This window comes from Vigna radiata, chromosome 5 (genome assembly GCF_000741045.1).
Source record: "Vigna radiata var. radiata cultivar VC1973A chromosome 5, Vradiata_ver6, whole genome shotgun sequence".
In the NCBI taxonomy this organism is placed as follows: domain Eukaryota; kingdom Viridiplantae; phylum Streptophyta; class Magnoliopsida; order Fabales; family Fabaceae; genus Vigna; species Vigna radiata.
In genome coordinates, this window is record NC_028355.1 from 5,931,948 (window position 1) to 5,950,148 (window position 18,201).

The 18,201-nt window shown below is 32.3% G+C and overlaps 2 protein-coding genes across 2 annotated transcripts; one reads left to right on the forward strand and one right to left on the reverse strand.

Annotated features, from left to right (window-relative positions):
• Window positions 1–7,121: 7,121 nt before the first annotated feature.
• Window positions 7,122–9,605, reverse strand: LOC106760244 (probable inactive poly [ADP-ribose] polymerase SRO2). Its single transcript, XM_014643708.2, has 5 exons — window positions 9,051–9,605; window positions 8,513–8,751; window positions 8,283–8,419; window positions 8,095–8,190; window positions 7,122–7,430 (listed from the first exon to the last, which is right to left on the reverse strand). Exons 1-5 carry the CDS (start codon window positions 9,476–9,478, stop codon window positions 7,386–7,388), a joined length of 945 nt encoding a protein of 314 aa, XP_014499194.1. The 5' UTR covers window positions 9,479–9,605; the 3' UTR covers window positions 7,122–7,385.
• A 1,269-nt stretch (window positions 9,606–10,874) lies between these two features.
• Window positions 10,875–14,996, forward strand: LOC106760245. Its single transcript, XM_014643709.1, has 6 exons — window positions 10,875–11,220; window positions 11,342–12,329; window positions 12,802–12,908; window positions 13,018–13,755; window positions 13,938–14,075; window positions 14,776–14,996. The coding sequence occupies exons 1-6, from the start codon at window positions 10,875–10,877 to the stop codon at window positions 14,994–14,996; spliced, it is 2,538 nt and encodes an 845-aa protein (XP_014499195.1).
• Window positions 14,997–18,201: the final 3,205 nt, after the last annotated feature.

Sequence of the window (18,201 nt, forward strand, 5' to 3'; positions counted from 1 at the left end):
GTTGGTTTTCAATACTTCTAGAATGAGTTGGTTAGGATTTGTTAGTATCTTATTTGGCCTACGTGCCACCTGTCCTAGGGAATATTTTGAGTGATGAGCTTATATGTTTGTACGGTGCATGAAAAAAGGGAACAGAGAAGTATTTCATTTCTTACCTTGCCTTTTTCTGAGGAGGTAGCCTGACCTCAAATTCAGTGCTTATATTTTTAGTATCAACTTCATATAATGATCGCATCCAAGTTCAGATGGTTATAACTCTAATAAAAGCAGCATAACTTTTTATTCTTACTTGCACGCCGAGCTTATGCGGGTACAATAGCCTCAAATTCTAACTATGTCACGACATTCAACAAAACTTCTCTTTTAAAGTAGAGTTTCTGTTTTATGATTTATAAAACTCTAATTATTTTATATTATTATTTATATGTAAGGTTACAAGTCTTAATTTACAAGTGAAACTCTTATTTTATAATTCACTTTTATAAAATTAATTTAAATTTAAAATTATTTTTTAACACAATATTAAAATTTATTCTCATAAAATTGGTTATTTATTAAATCTATTATTGCATATTTAAATTCACTTTTTCTTACCGTAACACAAAGATGATAATAAAAAATAATTATTATTATTAATATTATTTTCAAAAAAACAACTCATTAATATTTGGCTTGATATTTAAAGTCTGTTTTTTAATATAAGATAAATTTCACAATAAAAAAAATTATTAATATTATATATCTTAAAATCATCAAAGAATGGACTCTAAGCATATAGAATAACAAAACAAAAATCTCCACACAAAATTAGGTAACATAAAACCTTCACTCCGGAAGTACTCTTTGTTAAATCCCATATCTAAAGCAATAATTAACGAATGTGAAGGTTTTAAAAGCTTAATGAGTTAAAAAAGAGAAAGAGAAAAATGGTATTTACAAAAATAAGGGGTGTAGGAACAAAAATGTGGGGGTGTAGAAAGGAAAAACCTTCCTATTATTGAATTCGAAATAGAAGAAAAGGATTGATTTTAAGGCGATGGAGAACGATGGTAGTGAATGAAGTATGATTGAAGCAATTAATAAATGTAGCTGAGAAAAGCAGGGGGCAAAATATATGCTTGTGATCAATGAATAAGAAGATTTCGTAACAACTTGCGTAAAATAGATCCTTGATGTAATGAATAATAAAAACTCTTACTCATTCTTGATCATTTATTGCATTTTTTATTACTTTACTTTATTATATGATGGCATGACATAGATTAAACTTTCTGAGTAAGTAAAGGGCACCACGAGAATTAATGTCAAACAACAAATCATTCCAAATAATTTTTAGTATTTTCTTGTAATTTTATTTTCTTCATCATTTTGAGATTCATCTCATTTCAATTGATTTTCTGGCAGAGACTATTAATATAGATCGAACTTGATAGAATTGCAGGAATCAAATATTTGAGATTTCAAAATTTACGTTCAATAGATCTTAATCGAAGTTTTGACGATTTGTTCTAAATCAAGAACAAGAGATGATCTATTGAAGAACTCAATCAAACTTGTTATGTCTAATGGGAGGGTCTGATCAAAAACTTGAGTAGATTCTGTTATAGACAGTCTAGTAGTGGCATAATACATAGTCTAGTCAACATTTATTAGACGTGTTTCTTATATATTATTTTCGTTATTTCTAAGGCTTAAGTTCTATATATTGAGACTCTTGTGGATTAAGATGGTAAGATGATTGGGGTAAGATTTTGTCTCTATATAATCTTCTAAGATTAATGAAGTTTTTATTTTTATTTTTCATTATTGTTAAGAACTCAACAATTGGTACTGCATGTGGGAACAAGAAAAGATATTAAAAAAAAGTTGAAGAAATGATAACTAAGTTTAACATTAATAAGTATTTTGATGACAATAATTTTGAATTATGAAGCATCAAAGTTATCTTGATTCAACAAGATTGTAATGAGGTTCTGCAAGGTAGGGCAAATATTATCAACTTCTATATTTCATATTCTATATTTCATAACAAGAATTTTATATCTTGATGATTAAGCACTAAGAGAAGTCGATACATCTCAAACATCTACACAATCTATTAACATTTTGTATTTAGCTTTAATATTCTTATTAATGTGGAACCAACACAGAAGGTTGGATGCTTCAGGAAAAATAATGCTAATTTTATTTACTAAGACAAGGTTTTTATAAGTGACAATGACTTAAGAGAACATATCCAATCGTAAAAATAACGCTATAAGTTTTTGAAGGGCTCACATGAAGTTATTTTCTAGTTCACTTCCTAATAACACAAAACAACTGAGAAAATCAATCCAGTGGATATCACACCTTCAGTTTCAAACAAAGACAACTTATATTTGTTGGTTTTGTCACTATTGTTTATAAGGAATGCAATGCAAAAGCATCTAACAATTTTACTAAATTTGGATGTGTCAAAAAAGATTGGTCACAATGTATTAAACCTGCTTTAGTGAATATAATTATCACACAACAACAACATTAATTGTTACATTTCAGTTTTGCATCCTATTTGTGATCTCTTGTGTGAATACCGAGCATTATATAATTGTTTGATCATTGGGACATTATTCTCGTTGTTCTCTTTTAACATAGGGGTGACCAATTCATGTATTATCCAAGTCATGATGATGACTACCACATAATACCTTAAAACCCCAACATTATCTAGATTTACCCCTTTAATTTAAAGGGCCAGTCACGTCATCTTGTGTCAATTATAGTGACGTCCAACCCTTGCTTGTATTTCATGTATTTACCTCCCATTTTACAACCTGTTGTTCATTTGTTGTGTCAAACCTTAATATGACTATTACAAAACAAAGACTAAAGACCATCGATAAAAGGCAGTCCTCTTTAACGAATTCATCTTCATTTTCCAAATATCTAATTATATTATATTCTTCCATTTGATGTACTTGGAAAAATACTAGAATGTTAGAAGTGGGTTCTAGGCCTAACTCAACCCCACAAAACCGGCTTGTAAGGTGAGGTCTGCATCCCACTTATATATTACTTCCAACACACCCCCCTCACGCCGAGATATATACATCTCGAGCGTGAGACTAAATATTAATGGGTGGTCCGATAACGGCCCAACAACGGGTGGAACAATATGCCCAACAAATATCGCTAGGATAGACTCTAACCATATCTCTGATACCATGTTAGAAGTGGGTTCTAGGCCTAACTCAACCCCACAAAACCGGCTTGTAAGGTGAGGTCTGCATCCCACTTATATATTACTTCCAACAGGGGAGATGTGGGCTGAATAATGTTATAGGAAAACTTTTTGTAAAGGAGATAATATAACAGTTTTGTCCAAGATTGAAAATTTTACGTAAGTTGTTAAATGCTCAACTTTAAAGATGAGTTTAAACAATGAGTTCTTTTTAACAAAGACTTTTCAATCGTTTAAAAATGTTTGCTCCAATGTTTTGATAAAACTAGCTCTTTAATAAAAAGTCGTTTTGTAACAGGAGCTTTTATGTCGATTAAAATAACATGCAACTGTAGGATTTGTAAGAGAAACCTTTAAAGATAATAAGACAAAAAACATACAATCATTTTTACATTGGTTCATTCCACCGCGTTAAACCCAGTCTCCTATAACACCTTAGAGGATTCCATTATAATCTTCAATAAGATTACAACTGAGTATTTTCACCATTTTTGGTATCCCTAGTCACTCCAAGTAACCACCGTTACTCTAACTAGTATTGAATTTCATCCACTCTTGGTTGCACAATATTCTTTACCACTCCTAATATCCTTAGACACTCCCGATATCTTCCCAATGCACTGTCTAGTTGAGTTTTACCCATTCCTAGTTTCCACTACACACATTCGTTTAGCTACCGTTTAACTTCACCAAGTTAAACGTCAGAGTTTCATCCACTCCTGGTTTCCACTAGACACACTTGTTTAGCTATCATGTAACTCCTCAAAGTTAAACGTAAAGTGTTTTAATTCTCTTCATAATTTATAACCAAAGGATTGGGTACAAGTTCTTAGATGATAACTCTAACAGAGAGGATATGTGTTCAATACAATTAAATATAATAAACTCACTGAATATAATCCCTCTTCTCTCTTCTTACAAAAGTAAGTTTATATAATAATGAAGCTAGAGATTGTTTCTTTTCTTGATCTAATCTCTCTCAGATATATTCTCATGTGCTTTTGAGTTTTCTCTTGACGTTGTTTGCTTAAGCCTTTTCTTTCTATATACTATTTTCTTGATTCTCTTTTTGAATGATCTTCTATTTAAAGGTTTCTCAAAAAGATATCCGTTAAACAGAGCTTTTCTTTGATCATTGAGTCTTCCTAGTTTTGTAGTATGTAGCAGTCGTTGGTTAAAGTCAACTTGTTAGAGTAGATGTGCTTTTTCAGTACTTTTCCTAACACGATTTCTGATGAAGAGAACATTCAGTGAATGTCTTTTTTGTTCCTAACGTCCACTTCTGATTTGTATAGGAGAGAACGTGCAACAAATATATCCTTTCTCTTATCACTTTAGTTATTTTTAAACATTAAGCATTTAATGACATTTAATGTCTGTTTAGAATAACAAAGTGCTTTTTAGGTTTTCTATCGTTCATGTAGCTAGGATTTGATCATTTAAGCTTTTCACTGAGATACCAAGTAGATGTTGAAAACTTCACAGTTGGTTTAAGTAGATTGTTTGCCACATGGTATCGTCTAGCCTATGTAAACGCTTTGGGTTTTTATTTGTTCTTTTCAACAAATGTGTTTAGCAAGGTGTTTTCCAACATAACTTTTTGAAATTTCATTTGAGAGTTTTCAACGTGCTTTCCAAAAACATCATTTGACACTTTTATCTATCAAGACATATTGAGAGTTTATTTGATTATCGCCTAGCCATGTATAACATTTGCATTCAGCAATACTCTAATTTACGCATTAATTAGGAAAACCGTTTAGAGATACGCTTGTTCATATATAGGTATTTTACTAAAACTTTGCCTAAGGTATTTGGGTTTCTCAGAACATTTTCACAAATTACTTATATTTTTCCTATGTTATTATTCTAATGATAACACTGTCATATGCTTATTTCGTATAATTTTGTTTGTTAAACTTTAAAACACATAAAAGTGTTTAGACAATTCAATGTTATAGATGATCTTGTCTTAATACCATCTTTGACAATTGATCTATCTTATTGGATATTTTACTGAAATATTCCATCTCTCTAAAGTGTTTGCAAAACAACCCAATAACTTTTATTCTAACCACACATTTAGACAACAAAATAACACTTTGAATTATACAATCTGTAATTTTATGTTATATTTTACTTTCTAAATTATACAATTCATAATTTAAATTGCATTACGAATTTCACAATATATAATTTAAACTGCATTACAAATTTTATAATCCATAATTTAAATATATATTTCAAATTACTCAATCCAAAAATCTAAGTATATATACCGGATTGGGGTAAACTGAAATACAACTTACCTTAGATTATTTTCCAAATTTATATAATCTAAAATGCAATTCTACCTCGTACTACAAATTTATATTTCGCTTTATATAATTCAAAAGATATAAAATTGATATTTGCCAGTTGCGGATTATGTAATCCGAAATATCTATAAAATGTTCAATCTGAAACTATAATTCAAAAACATAAGAAAACTTACACATAGCGAATCACAATGAGTTGAACAATCTCCTCCTACCACCACTAACTATTATCACACCACACCAACCACGTAGCAACCACCACCCACATGCACTCACTGCTAGCACCATTACACTCTCTCCTTTTCTATTAATTTAAGTAGGTGTATATTTGAAATTTTTGAAAACACGTGGTGTAAGAAGAAATTTCTAAGTTCGAGATATAAGTGGATAACTAACCACACAATTAAACTTGGGCTTCTGGGTGATTTCTTCTTGCATCTCATTGTTTTTTTTTTCACCCCTAACTTTTGCTGTCCATTTTACTCCTACAAAATATATATTAAATAAAAAAATAACAACAATTGACATCAGATTTTGAAGTCGATAGAAAAAAAAATCACCTATAACTTGATTTTAAAATTCAGTGAAAAAAAGTTCACAGATCTCAACATTTGGTGAACAAAAGATTTATATATAATCAAAATTCAAAATCTGTAAAAACACATTAAATATTTAATAGATTTTAAAATCCAATAAAAAAAAAAATTCGTGTTCCTCGTCTTTTATCTCCTTCGCCTTATCTACAATGAAGGATAGGTAGGAGTCTTCTTCACAATTTTATAATGTTTCATTTCTAAATCCTATCCAAACAAAACCAACAATGAATAGAAATGGAACTAATCCAAAACATGTAAGTGATTGGTTAATATGAATTAATTATATAGTTTTAATTAATTGATGGTTATCTAATAATCATTAATTATATAGTTATAATTTTTCTTGTTTTTGCTCTATTTACCCTTTTGTTTTCCTTTGGGGCTAAAACAGAGGGAGAAAACTACCTTCTCTAAACACTAGATAAGAGTAACAGATCATAACAAGGAAACCATGGTCTGTAAAAATCATAGAATCCACAGGAACGTTGACCCGACAAAATTTAATTTTTAGTCAAAATTAAAAGAAAAAAACTTTTGTGAAAGAACGAGCACACAGACATCACAAGGAAAGAGTGAAAGATTTTAATATAATTTTATGAAAACAACTGTGTTTTTTACCTATAATGTGAAGTGAACCGTGGTACTTGTCCTGTACCATTTGATCAAAAGTTATAATTATGACAACCCGACATAATACTAGTAATTCACATTTGTTATTTTTCTTTTACAAGTATAAAAACTTGTTTGGAATAACTATATTATAAATGAATGATTTTTTTTTATGTAAAAGGAAATGATTTTCAAAGAGATTCACAATCAAAAACCTAAAATAACTTAAAAATAATAAGTTTATAAATTTTTATTCCTTAAAGTTCTTATTTTTATTTGCTGGAACTTAAATTCATATTTATATTTCCAACTGTTGTAAGGGTTAACATATACCTTATAATAAATTATAATAATATCCTAAAGATTTGCAAAATTATATATGTGATAATGAAGAAATAATATATTCCAAGAGAAAAAAGAAGCAAAAAAAAATTAGTATGTACAATATGAAGTGGGTCAATGAGTCCATCATAACCTATTTGTATTCATAAATGACACCAGAGTAGAAAACTAGAAATTACAAAACAAAGAGAAAAAGCAGGGTCAGATATGCTTTAAAAGCAGTTTCCTGTCTCATCTGTGTAAGTTTGGTTGTGAAGTTTAGGGTTGTGTCAACACAGCATTAGAACTCATGTATCGTTGCTAAGCCATTCTTTGACCTTGTTTGTACAGAAACCTTTGTTTCTTCTGAAAGAAAGAACAAAATTTACCCAGTTAGATTATTGTGATCATAGAATTACAAAATTGACAAAAAAAAAAAACACTTTAATAATAATTTCTAGTATATAATATAATGGAAAAAAAGTATTTCATAATCGCCCATTTACTTTTAACAATACAATATTCAATCAAAGTATTTAATAAAAAAAACAACAAAAAATATTGTAATTTGGCTGTATAAGATTGAACGGTTATGAACATCGGTTATCATTTCTTAACATTGTTTATTTCACACAAAGGAGAGACATCATAATCATGCGTACCAGGTCTAAATAGTCTAGGATGGTTGGTTGCTAAATTCTTAAATTAACGATGACACTAAAATTTTTAATTGTTAAATTCAGTTGCCACTTTTCCCATAGGGTTGGAGCTACAGGTAAATTAATACTATTTTGGTATCTACTTCTTTAACTATAATGTTCCAACCACTTAAATTAATACTAATGACATCTCTGTTGCCCACAGAAACTAATTCCATTTTCGGAATTTCCACAATAATTAATCCAGAAGGGGAAAAAACAATTATTAGCTGTAGTCTATTCATCCGTTTTAGATCTGGATCAAACTTAGAAAAGTAATTAGAATAGGGGAGAAAAAAACTGATTGTGTTAAGAAGGGAACAATATCTTACCTTTTCTCTGAAAGATTTGATGACTGCAAACAGCAACTTGTCACCTGCTATTTGTCTCACTCTTTGTATAAGTTCATGTCGTGAAATCTTCTTCTCCTACAAGACGAAGCAACCCACGATGAGAAAAACAAACACAAAACACATTCAAACACAGATTCAAACAGATTCAAACAAGAAAAAGCACTTACTCTTTTATCTTCGTAGAACTTAGAGATTAGAGCAATATCACGAGCAGACAAAACCATTGAAAGCGCAGAAATCAGAGTTGGGAATGGCATCCAAGGCGAAGTAGGTCTCAAAAATTCTTCTTCACTCTTCTCAATGCCTGCAAACCATCATCTTAAAAATTACCAAACACCATAGGAAAATAAAAACTTACAACAAACATCATTGTTTTCAATTCAAAATGGAAACTCACCTTTGAAAGGAGGAACCCTGAAGCTTACAACATATGCAGGCAAGACATGAGTGTTCATGCGATTACTCCAAATTATGTACTTGCTGGGAGCTGAAAAACTATCCACCCCAGAATCATACTTTTCGGAACTTGGATAACATTGTTCGGTGCCATCGTCAACAACTTCCAATCTCCCTAGAATAACGCGGCAAAGTAGTGCGTGCCTCACACCGTCTTTCCCAACCACACACTCTCTAACACTGGCAAAAACAAAAAAAACCATGTTTTATTCAATTCAGAATCACATCACAACTTCTGCTTTTGACTCAAAAAATTTATTTTCAATCAGATTAACTTTATAAAAAGCTAACTATCATGAAATCAAGTTTTAGATGTTTTAAAATTAACAATACAAGTTAAAATTTATTAATCATCTAAAATGGTCTCAACTCCTTATGCTATCGGAATCTACGAATCAATTCCTCAACCTCAAAAAATTTACTCTGAATTATTTTAAGATGAATATTGAAAGTATGAATGAAAGAATTAAAAGAGGAACCTTTGGAGAGGAGCGTTATCGTGGGAGAGAAGAAGTTTAGGACCGTGGACGTGGGCAAACCCATGAGAAACGATGTCGTTTACATCGTCTTCGCCGCGAGTTCCGTACCAAGCGTACTTGACGTTGGCATTCCCTTCACGCAGTTCTGCCACGGCCTTAGCGTGAAGCTGAAAGGACTGGAGCCGCGCCTGCAAAACGACGCCCGAACAAGAGTTTCGGTGAACGGAAAGAACCTCTGTTTTGGGCCCGAGCATGCCCAGGCCACAAATGAAGCGTCTCTTGATAAGGTCGTGAAGCACATCACCTTCTGGAAGCCTAACTAAAGAAGAGTGTTCTGGCGGAAGCATTCCGATGACGGAAACACTGCTCTGGCAATCTGAAAAAACGGAATCTTCATCTTCATATTGAGAGAGTGTAATTTGTTCCATAGATATGAAGGTAGAAGAAAAAGAGTGAGTGAGTGATGAGGAAAAGTGAGTTTGGTATTATTATAGTATTTATAGGTTGGTGGTTTTGTTGGATTTAGTTTAGTTTAGTTTGCGATGGGCGGTGCAAAGAGAGAGTGTTGGTGCTGCTTGTTTTGGAGAAAAGCCTCCAGATTTAGAAACTCCAATAGCATTAATAGCATTTATGTTGTATCCACGTGTCTATTATTGAAGTTGTTTCAATTATAGTTGCCACAAGTGGTGCTGTTGTTTCAGACATTGTATTTACATATACTTTTTCACATCTTGTTTCTCTAACACTAATGCAATCAAACACACACTACATAAATAAATGCAACTTATCCAATAAACAAAGTTATCTTATAGTCTCAGTCTTTAGAATTATTTAACGCAAAAAATTAAAATAAACATTTTCAAATTATGAAGATTCAAAATTTAATCTCAAATTTGAGAACTATATTACTGTAAGAAATTCCACTTTATAAATGTTTCTTTAGGAAGAAAACGAAAAACCAGCCTATTCATTCACGTCAAGCTTTCTCTGATAACATGCAATAGTTTCTTTTTCTTTTATGTGTTTTTTTCTTTTTTTTTTTTCAATTGGAGTTCAATGGCGTAGAAAAAGAAAACGAGATTGTCTATGGATAAAATGTTCAGATTATACCATCTGAAAATAAAATTATATTTTAAATTATGTAATTCTGAAATACATTTTTGAATCGTATTAAAAAATTCAAAATATATATTTTTAAATTTGGAATAAATAATATGTTTCTAAATTATGTCAGTTAAAATGTATTTTTACATAATATATATTAGAACTTAAATATTCGATAAATTACGGTAATCATACTTATTTTGTTTGTTAGGATTTTCTCGTTTTAAATGTTGCTTCTTTTTCTTTTAGAATTCTATAGATAGAGTTACTTTCTTCTTTTTTTCAGTTGTAACATATAAAAACATATATAAATATTTCAGACACACATTTTTTACATAATAATATAATAGCATTTTTCTTTTCTAATTTCTGTCACGTGCATCTCCTCTCTTCTCTCTTTTGATCTTTGCTCAACTTCTCGGGCCAATGATCGCCGTTGTGCGCTCCAATGTTGTACTGTCATGGAGATCGTCTTCTTCTTCGCTCTATCTCGCATGTCTCACAAAGCACACCCTCACCTACCATCTGACAGAAGAAGTGTATAATGAAAGTGATATTTCGTGTTACTAGGCCAGAGGCAATTGGGCCTCAACTGTTCTGACTAGGCTTATTTCAATATGGTATCAGAGCGGGTTTAATACCCGCTATGCTTCCACTGCCCAAGCTCCGTTCTTGTTGTTTCATGGTTAGTTTCTTGGACTCTTCTTGCTTCTTGCTATGATGGATGACATGGATCAGTCAGCCAACCCTGCCAACCCTTTTTACTTACACCCTAGGAAGAATCTTGGCCTAACCCTCATCTCTCAAGTCCTAAGTGAGACTAATTATTCTTCTTGGAGCAGAAGCATGAGAAGAGCCCCCCTTTCCAAGAACAAGATCAAGTTTATTGATGGGTCAATCAAGAAACCGCAAAGAAGTGAAGCTTTGTTTGATGCATGGGAAAGATGTAACATGATGATGCTCTCATGGATTGTAAAGACACTTTCTCCACATATTGCAGAAAGTGTGATATATGTTGAAGAAGCCAAAGAATTATGGGATGAGTTAAGGGAAAGATTTTCTAAAGGTGACTATTTTAAAATTTTTGACCTACTTCAAGATATCCATTCAATCAAACAGGGAGAAAGAAGTGTTAGTCAATTTTTTACTGATTTAAAGATTCTTTGGGAAGAACTGGAATCCCTTAGGCCCATACCCAGTTGTACCTGTGACATCCCTTTGCAACTATGAGCTCTCAAAGATTTCTCTAAAATACAGAGAAATAGAACACATTATATGCTTCTTGAAAGGGCTAAATGACACCTATAACACTGTTCTTTTGATGGAGCCACTGCCCAACATTAATCGTGTTTTCTCTCTCATTATGCAACAAGAGAGACAGGAAAGATCGAATACTGGCACTGTAACCCAGAACCAGTTTGTTGAAACAACAAGAATTCTGGCCAATGTCACTGACAAATACAACACTTGGAAAACTGATCAGACATGGAAAAACCAAGGGCGTGGTGCTGGATCACGTGGTCAGGGAAAAGGCAAAGGAAGGAATCCTAACTATGGAAAACAATGTTCCTACTGCAACAAGATGAATCACACTGTGGGTGAGTGCTTTTGCAAGCACGGTTATCCACCTTGGTACAAAAAGGCTGACAACAATCAAGAGAAAAGGAGTGATTGGAATTCAGCCAATGCTTGCCAAAGCAATTATGGACCAGAGATTATTCACCCTGTTCACCAAGGCGATACCAATACTGCCTTCAACTCATTCACACCGGAACAGATGAAAAAACTTCTTGAAATGATAGAGAAAGCTGATGAACCCACACATAAGGTCAATCAGATGCAGCGGAATGACAAAGAGGACAAACCAAGTACTCTTTCTTGGATTATTGACACTGGGGCCACTGATCATGTGATCCATGAGAAAGGAAATTTTGTCACCTTATATAAAATTAAACCCATTACTGTCAAGCTACCTAATAACTCTGTTATTACTGCTGAACATGTAGGAATTGTCCAATTTTCTAAAGATTTTGTGATTTTCAATGTCCTATATATCCCTGATTTTTCTTTCAATCTAATTTCTGTTCAAAGTCTTAGAAAAGAATTGAACTACAATATAACTTTTTCTTCTAAGGTTTGCCAGATAAGGGAGAATTCTACATTGAAGATGATTGGGTATGCTAACCCTTACAAAGGCCTTTATTACCTACAAGCTTTTCTAAATCCGGACTAGGACTTTGTCTCAAAATTTGTTTTCTCTTTTAAACATGTTGATGTAAATTTGTGGCACTATAGATTAGGCCATCCTGGACACAAGATTGTGAAACATATATGCAAACACTTTCCTTATGTGCAAATGAGTGCTGATATTGTTTGTGACACTTGCCACTATGCTAAACAACATAAGTTGTCTTTCCCTAGAAGTGTTTCTTTATCTACCGAGTGCTTTGAAATGATTCATTGTGATATATGGGGTCCTCTCTATTCCTTTTGTTCATGGTCATAAATATTTTCTTACCATAGTAGATGACTATAGCATACATACCTGGGTCTTTTTAATGAACAATAAGGGTCAAACTAGAGTTTTACTGCAAAATTTTATTGTCAAAATTAAAAATAAGTTTGATAAAGTAATTAAAATTGTTAGGTCAGATAATGGACCTAAGTTCAATTGTGTCAACTTGTATGATCTGTATGGCATCGACCACCAAACTAGTTGTGTTGAAACTCCTGAACAGAATTCTGTTGTGGAGCGTAAGCATCAACACATCCTTAATGTGACCCGCAACCTTATGTTTCAATCAAATGTGCCTAATGCCTATTGGTCCTATGTTGTTAGTCACGCTGTCTACCTCATAAACAGGGTTGCCTTCTCCCATTCTTAATAACAGAACCCCCCATGATCTAATCTATAATGCCCCTCCCACTTATTTGAATTTGAAAACTTTTGGATGCCTTTGTTTCGCTTCCACTCTTGAAAATAATAGGAATAAGCTTGACCCAAGAGCTACGAAGGGAATTTTCCTTGATTACAAGAGTGGTGTCAAGGGCTACATTGTGCTAGACATCAACACTAGAGAGCTGTTCGTAAGTAGAAATGTTGTCTTTTATGAAGACGTTTTTCCTTGGAAGGGTCAACAAAACAACATAGAAATTAATAACCAAGAAGTTGACAGAACCACCTTTCTCAATGACCTCCTAGGCAGTTGTGATCCTAATGATGATGAGAGATCAGTTGAAGTGGAGACCAATGGTCAACAGCAGACACAACAAGACACCACCGACAAAAATAACGTTGACAATGAAACTGATAATAGTGAAGAAGACCATAGATACAATAGATCTAACAGGGTTAGAAGGCCACCAGGATATCTAAATGACTATGTTCATCAGGTTAATCAATCCTTATCTATGAAAAACAACCTCAAAACCCCTTATCCCATTTGTAATCTGTTGTCTTGTGATTCTTTGTCAGAAAAACATTTGAAATACACTATGGCTATCACTGCAAACACTGAACCTCACTCCTTTCCAAAAACATGTGTGAATGGGCAGAAGCTATGCAAAGAGAAATCAAAGCCTTACAGGACAACAATACCTGGTTTCTAACAAAACTTCCTCCAGGAAAAACTTCAATCGGCTGTAGATGGGTATATAAGATTAAGTACAAGGTTGATGGAACTATAGAGAGATATAAGGCCCGACTAGTAGCTAAAGGCTATACCCAGTAAGAAGGGATAAACTATTTGGACACATTTTCTCATGTTGCCAAACTAACTACAGTTAGATTACTTATTGCACTTGCAACCTCTAACAACTGGTTTCTACATCAACTTGATGTGGATAATGCCTTCTTACATGGGGACCTAAATGAGGAAGTTTATATGGAGCCACCACCTGGTCTTAATGTTCACAAAAGGGGTCAGTTTTGCAGACTTACTAAATCCCTATATGGCCTAAAACAAGCCAGTAGACAGTTGTTTGAAAAATTATCCACCTTTCTTACTTCTGCCAACTATACTCAATCAAAGTCTGACCACTCTCTTTTTATCAAAGGGACACCTACAAGTTTCATAGCCTTACTTCTTTATGTAGATGACATCATATTGGTAGGGAATTCCATGACATAGATCAACCACATAAAAGGTCTTTTGCACAGCAGATTCCAAATAAAGAATCTAGGAGAACTCAAATATTTCCTAGGCCTGGAGGTGGCGAGATCTAAGAAAGGAATTCATTTATCCTAGAGGAAATATGGCCTAGACATTCTTGAGGAGACAAGAATGCTGGGTTTCAAACCTTGCTCTACCCCTTTTTTGAGTGATATGAGTTCACTATACAAGATGGACAACTACTTGGATGATCCAAGATCCTATCGAAGGTTGATAGGGAAGTTGCTTTATCTCACCAGCATTAGACCTGATTTGTGTTTTTCTATTAATTTCTTAAGTCAAGTTATGCAATCTCCAACTAACTACCATTATTGGGTTGTTCAACATGTCCTTAGGTACATAAAGTATAAACCCTCGGAAGGACTATTCTTTCGACTCTCTTATACACCTAAAGGCCTTCAGTGATTCAGATTGGACAACCTGTCCCAATACTAGAAGATCTACTACAGGATTTTGTGTCTTTCTTGGATCATCCCTCATCTCATGGAAATCCAAGAAAAAAAGCATTGTTTCCAGATCCTTCACCGAGGCGAAGTATCGTGCTTTAGCAGCCACTGCATGCGAGATACAGTGGATCCACTACCTCCTACATGATCTACAGGTTCAACAAGCTAGAATTCCAGCTCTCTACTGTGACAACAAATCGGCTAGACACATAGATCATAATTAGAGCTTTCACGAAAGAACCTTTCATGAATATGCTAATTGACGTCAAACTAGGTTTGGTCTTACTTTTAAAGTTATGTTAAAATTCATTTTTTTTATAATGTTGGTTATTTTAGTTTTTATTATTTGTAATATATTTCATTTGTTTGGCAAATATAATTGATAAAGTTTTTAAGACCAAATTTGAAACTAAATATTACCATTACCGATTGTGGTTAGATTATCTGATATATAAGATGTTGTTATAGAGCTGTTTTCACTAAAAATAAATTCGTAAATTTATTCTAACTAAAAAAACAATTATGAGGGATTATGTTTAGATTTGTATTCTTAAAATATTCAGAATATGTATGTATTTAGACAGTTGCTATAGAAAATAATACTTTTATGTTGATTTTAACAAATAACCTATTATTATTTTTTAGGTTAAATATTTCGGTAGGTCTTAATTTTCGTTTAAAATTTCAAATAGGTTTCCTTTTTTTTCGGTGTGTCAATTGAGTTTTTATTTTTGTAAAATTGAATCAAATAGAGAATTTTCGTCAAATTGGACAAACACCACTTAGGAGGCCTTAATGTGGCATGTTGACAATATACTTTTAATTGACGTGATAGTAAAAACCTGATTGTGAAGTAAAAACCTGGTGGTCACCCACTCGGTCTGGTGGTCGACCACTCGGCCTAGTGGATGACCACTCGATCTGGTGGTCGCTCACTCAGTCTGGTGGTCGGCCACTCGGTCTGGTGGTCGGCCACTCAGTCTGGTGATCGACCACTCGGTCTGATGGTCGGCCATTCGGTCTGGTGGTCGACCTGGTGGTGCCAAGAGACCTACAATACACAAAGGATTCTTCAAAAGCTTAAATAATGAGAACATTTATAATCCAATTCTCATAGCATTCCAGGGGTAGTAAATTACTAAACAAGTCATATGTTACTGCTATAACAAGTCATAAATCTTCATTGAATTGGCTTCTAATACCAATTCTCATAAATCTTCATTGAACTGACACTTTCAGGTCGACCACCCACTAGGCCGACCGTCCACTAGACTGAGTGGTCGACCACCAAGTCAAAACCAAGACTGAGTAGCCAATCACTAGGCCTAGTGGCCGACTACCAGACGGAGTGACCGACCACCAGGCTGACCACTAGGCCAATCACCAGATTTTTACTTCACAATCTGGTTTTTACAGTCACGTCAATTAAAAGTATACTGTTAGCGTGTCACGTTAGGACCTCTTAAACGGCGTTTGTCCAATTTAACGGTAAATTTCTATTTGATTCAATTTTACAAAAATAAAAACTCAATTGAGACGCTAAAAAAAATTATGGACAAAAATAGAGACAAAAATATTAAACCTATCTTTTAATACGAAGATAAGTTTTATATACATTAGTCGTTAGTCGTTTTAGTGATTGATTTTCAAATAATTACTTAAATACTTTATTAACTTTCTGTCGATAAATAAAAGTTATGTTAGATCAACGGTTTTTCTCTACTAAATCAATTGTAAAACATTTATTTCTATACAGTTCTTTTTAGTAAGGAGTGTTTAGATTTGACGTCATCTTTTAAAAGAATTTTATCTTTAAAACAATATTTTAAAGAGTTTTATTTTCAAAATAATATTTTTATTTATTTTTGTTGGTAGATTAAAAAAAGTTGAGCTCAGGAAACTAAATTGAATTTTCAAATAATTTAAATTCTTTTTTCAAATGAACGAAAAATTAAAGTGGATGCTTTAAAGAAAAAACATTTTAAATTAAAAAAATATTACTTTCAATTTTTTATAATCTTTTCTAACAATAGAAATTCAATTTTTTTAAGAGATATTAGATAGAAAATAACACCAAGAATTATAATGAGTTATCTCACAAGATATTTCTAGTTGTTTAATCTCCTTAATTAAACTAATCCACTAATTTCAAGTCTTTACTAACACCTTAAAGAAAAACAAAAAAGTATAACTATGAAACAACAAAAAAGAAAACCATAAGAAAGAAGAGTTGCATTGTGTTTTGAAACACTTTTTGCTGCTGAGTGATATTTACACTATAATTTTATTTCACAATCAACTAATGAATTTTTTATATGATGAAATATAATAGATGCAACTTTAGAGTGTCGCAAATTTACTTGTTTAAAAACACTTATAATTATAAATGTTTTTACAATAACTCTATTTTTATTAGAGCAAATAAGGATAACGTGAAATGTAAAAGGATAGAAAGAAAGAGAAAATACACACTATATTTTTATACAAAATTCTAATAATACAAACTTATAACTCTTCACTGGTCTTTAAATGGGAATTATAGATTCTTTAGGTAACCTCATTTTCTTGAGCTTCTTTTTGATAATTTTTAAAGGATTATATTGTATCTTAAGTCTAGGCCCTAGATTGCATATACGTGAAAAATATTTGATCTTAGAACACAGATGATTTAGAGTTTTAGTGCTCTCAGCCAAACTCTTAAAAAAATATTACCCATTATGTAAATCTGTCTTGTCAATTTTACAATGCAAGTTGTTTGTGTTTAAATAGATTAAGAAAGTCTAATGACAATCTTTATTGTGCATTAAGATAACCAAGTTATGTAGATATAAAAGTTCACTTCAAAAGACTTTAAGAAGAAGAGGAGATGTATTTAAGTATTGGATATGGAAAAACAACATAAGCAAACAAGATGCTCCTTGTTTCAATAAACTTTTTTTACATAATAATATTTCATTCAATGTTGTTTGTTAAACCTTAAAACTTAGGTTGCTTAGACATCTTTTCTCTTAATGATTTTTGTCTTAACACATGAAAAATGTTTGATCTTGGAAGATAGAAGATTTGGAGTTTCAGTGCTCTTAGCCAAACTTTTAAGAAAAAATTATTACCCCATGATGTAAATTCATCTTGTAAATTTTAGAATGCAAGGTGTTTGTGTTTAAATGGATTAAGAAAGTCTAATGAAAATCTCCATAAGATATTAAAATAACCAAGTTATCTAAATGTAAATGTTTATTTCAAAAGACTCTAGAAGGAAGAACAAGGAATGAATTCAAGTATAGGAAATGGAAAAACAATATAAGCAAACAAAATCATAAAAAGTAAAGAACATAACCTAAAAAATAAGCCAAAGAATGAAATAAAAGATGGAAAGACAAAGGGAAAGGGGAATGGAAGAGGAAGCAAGGTGGTCACGCCACTTGAGGA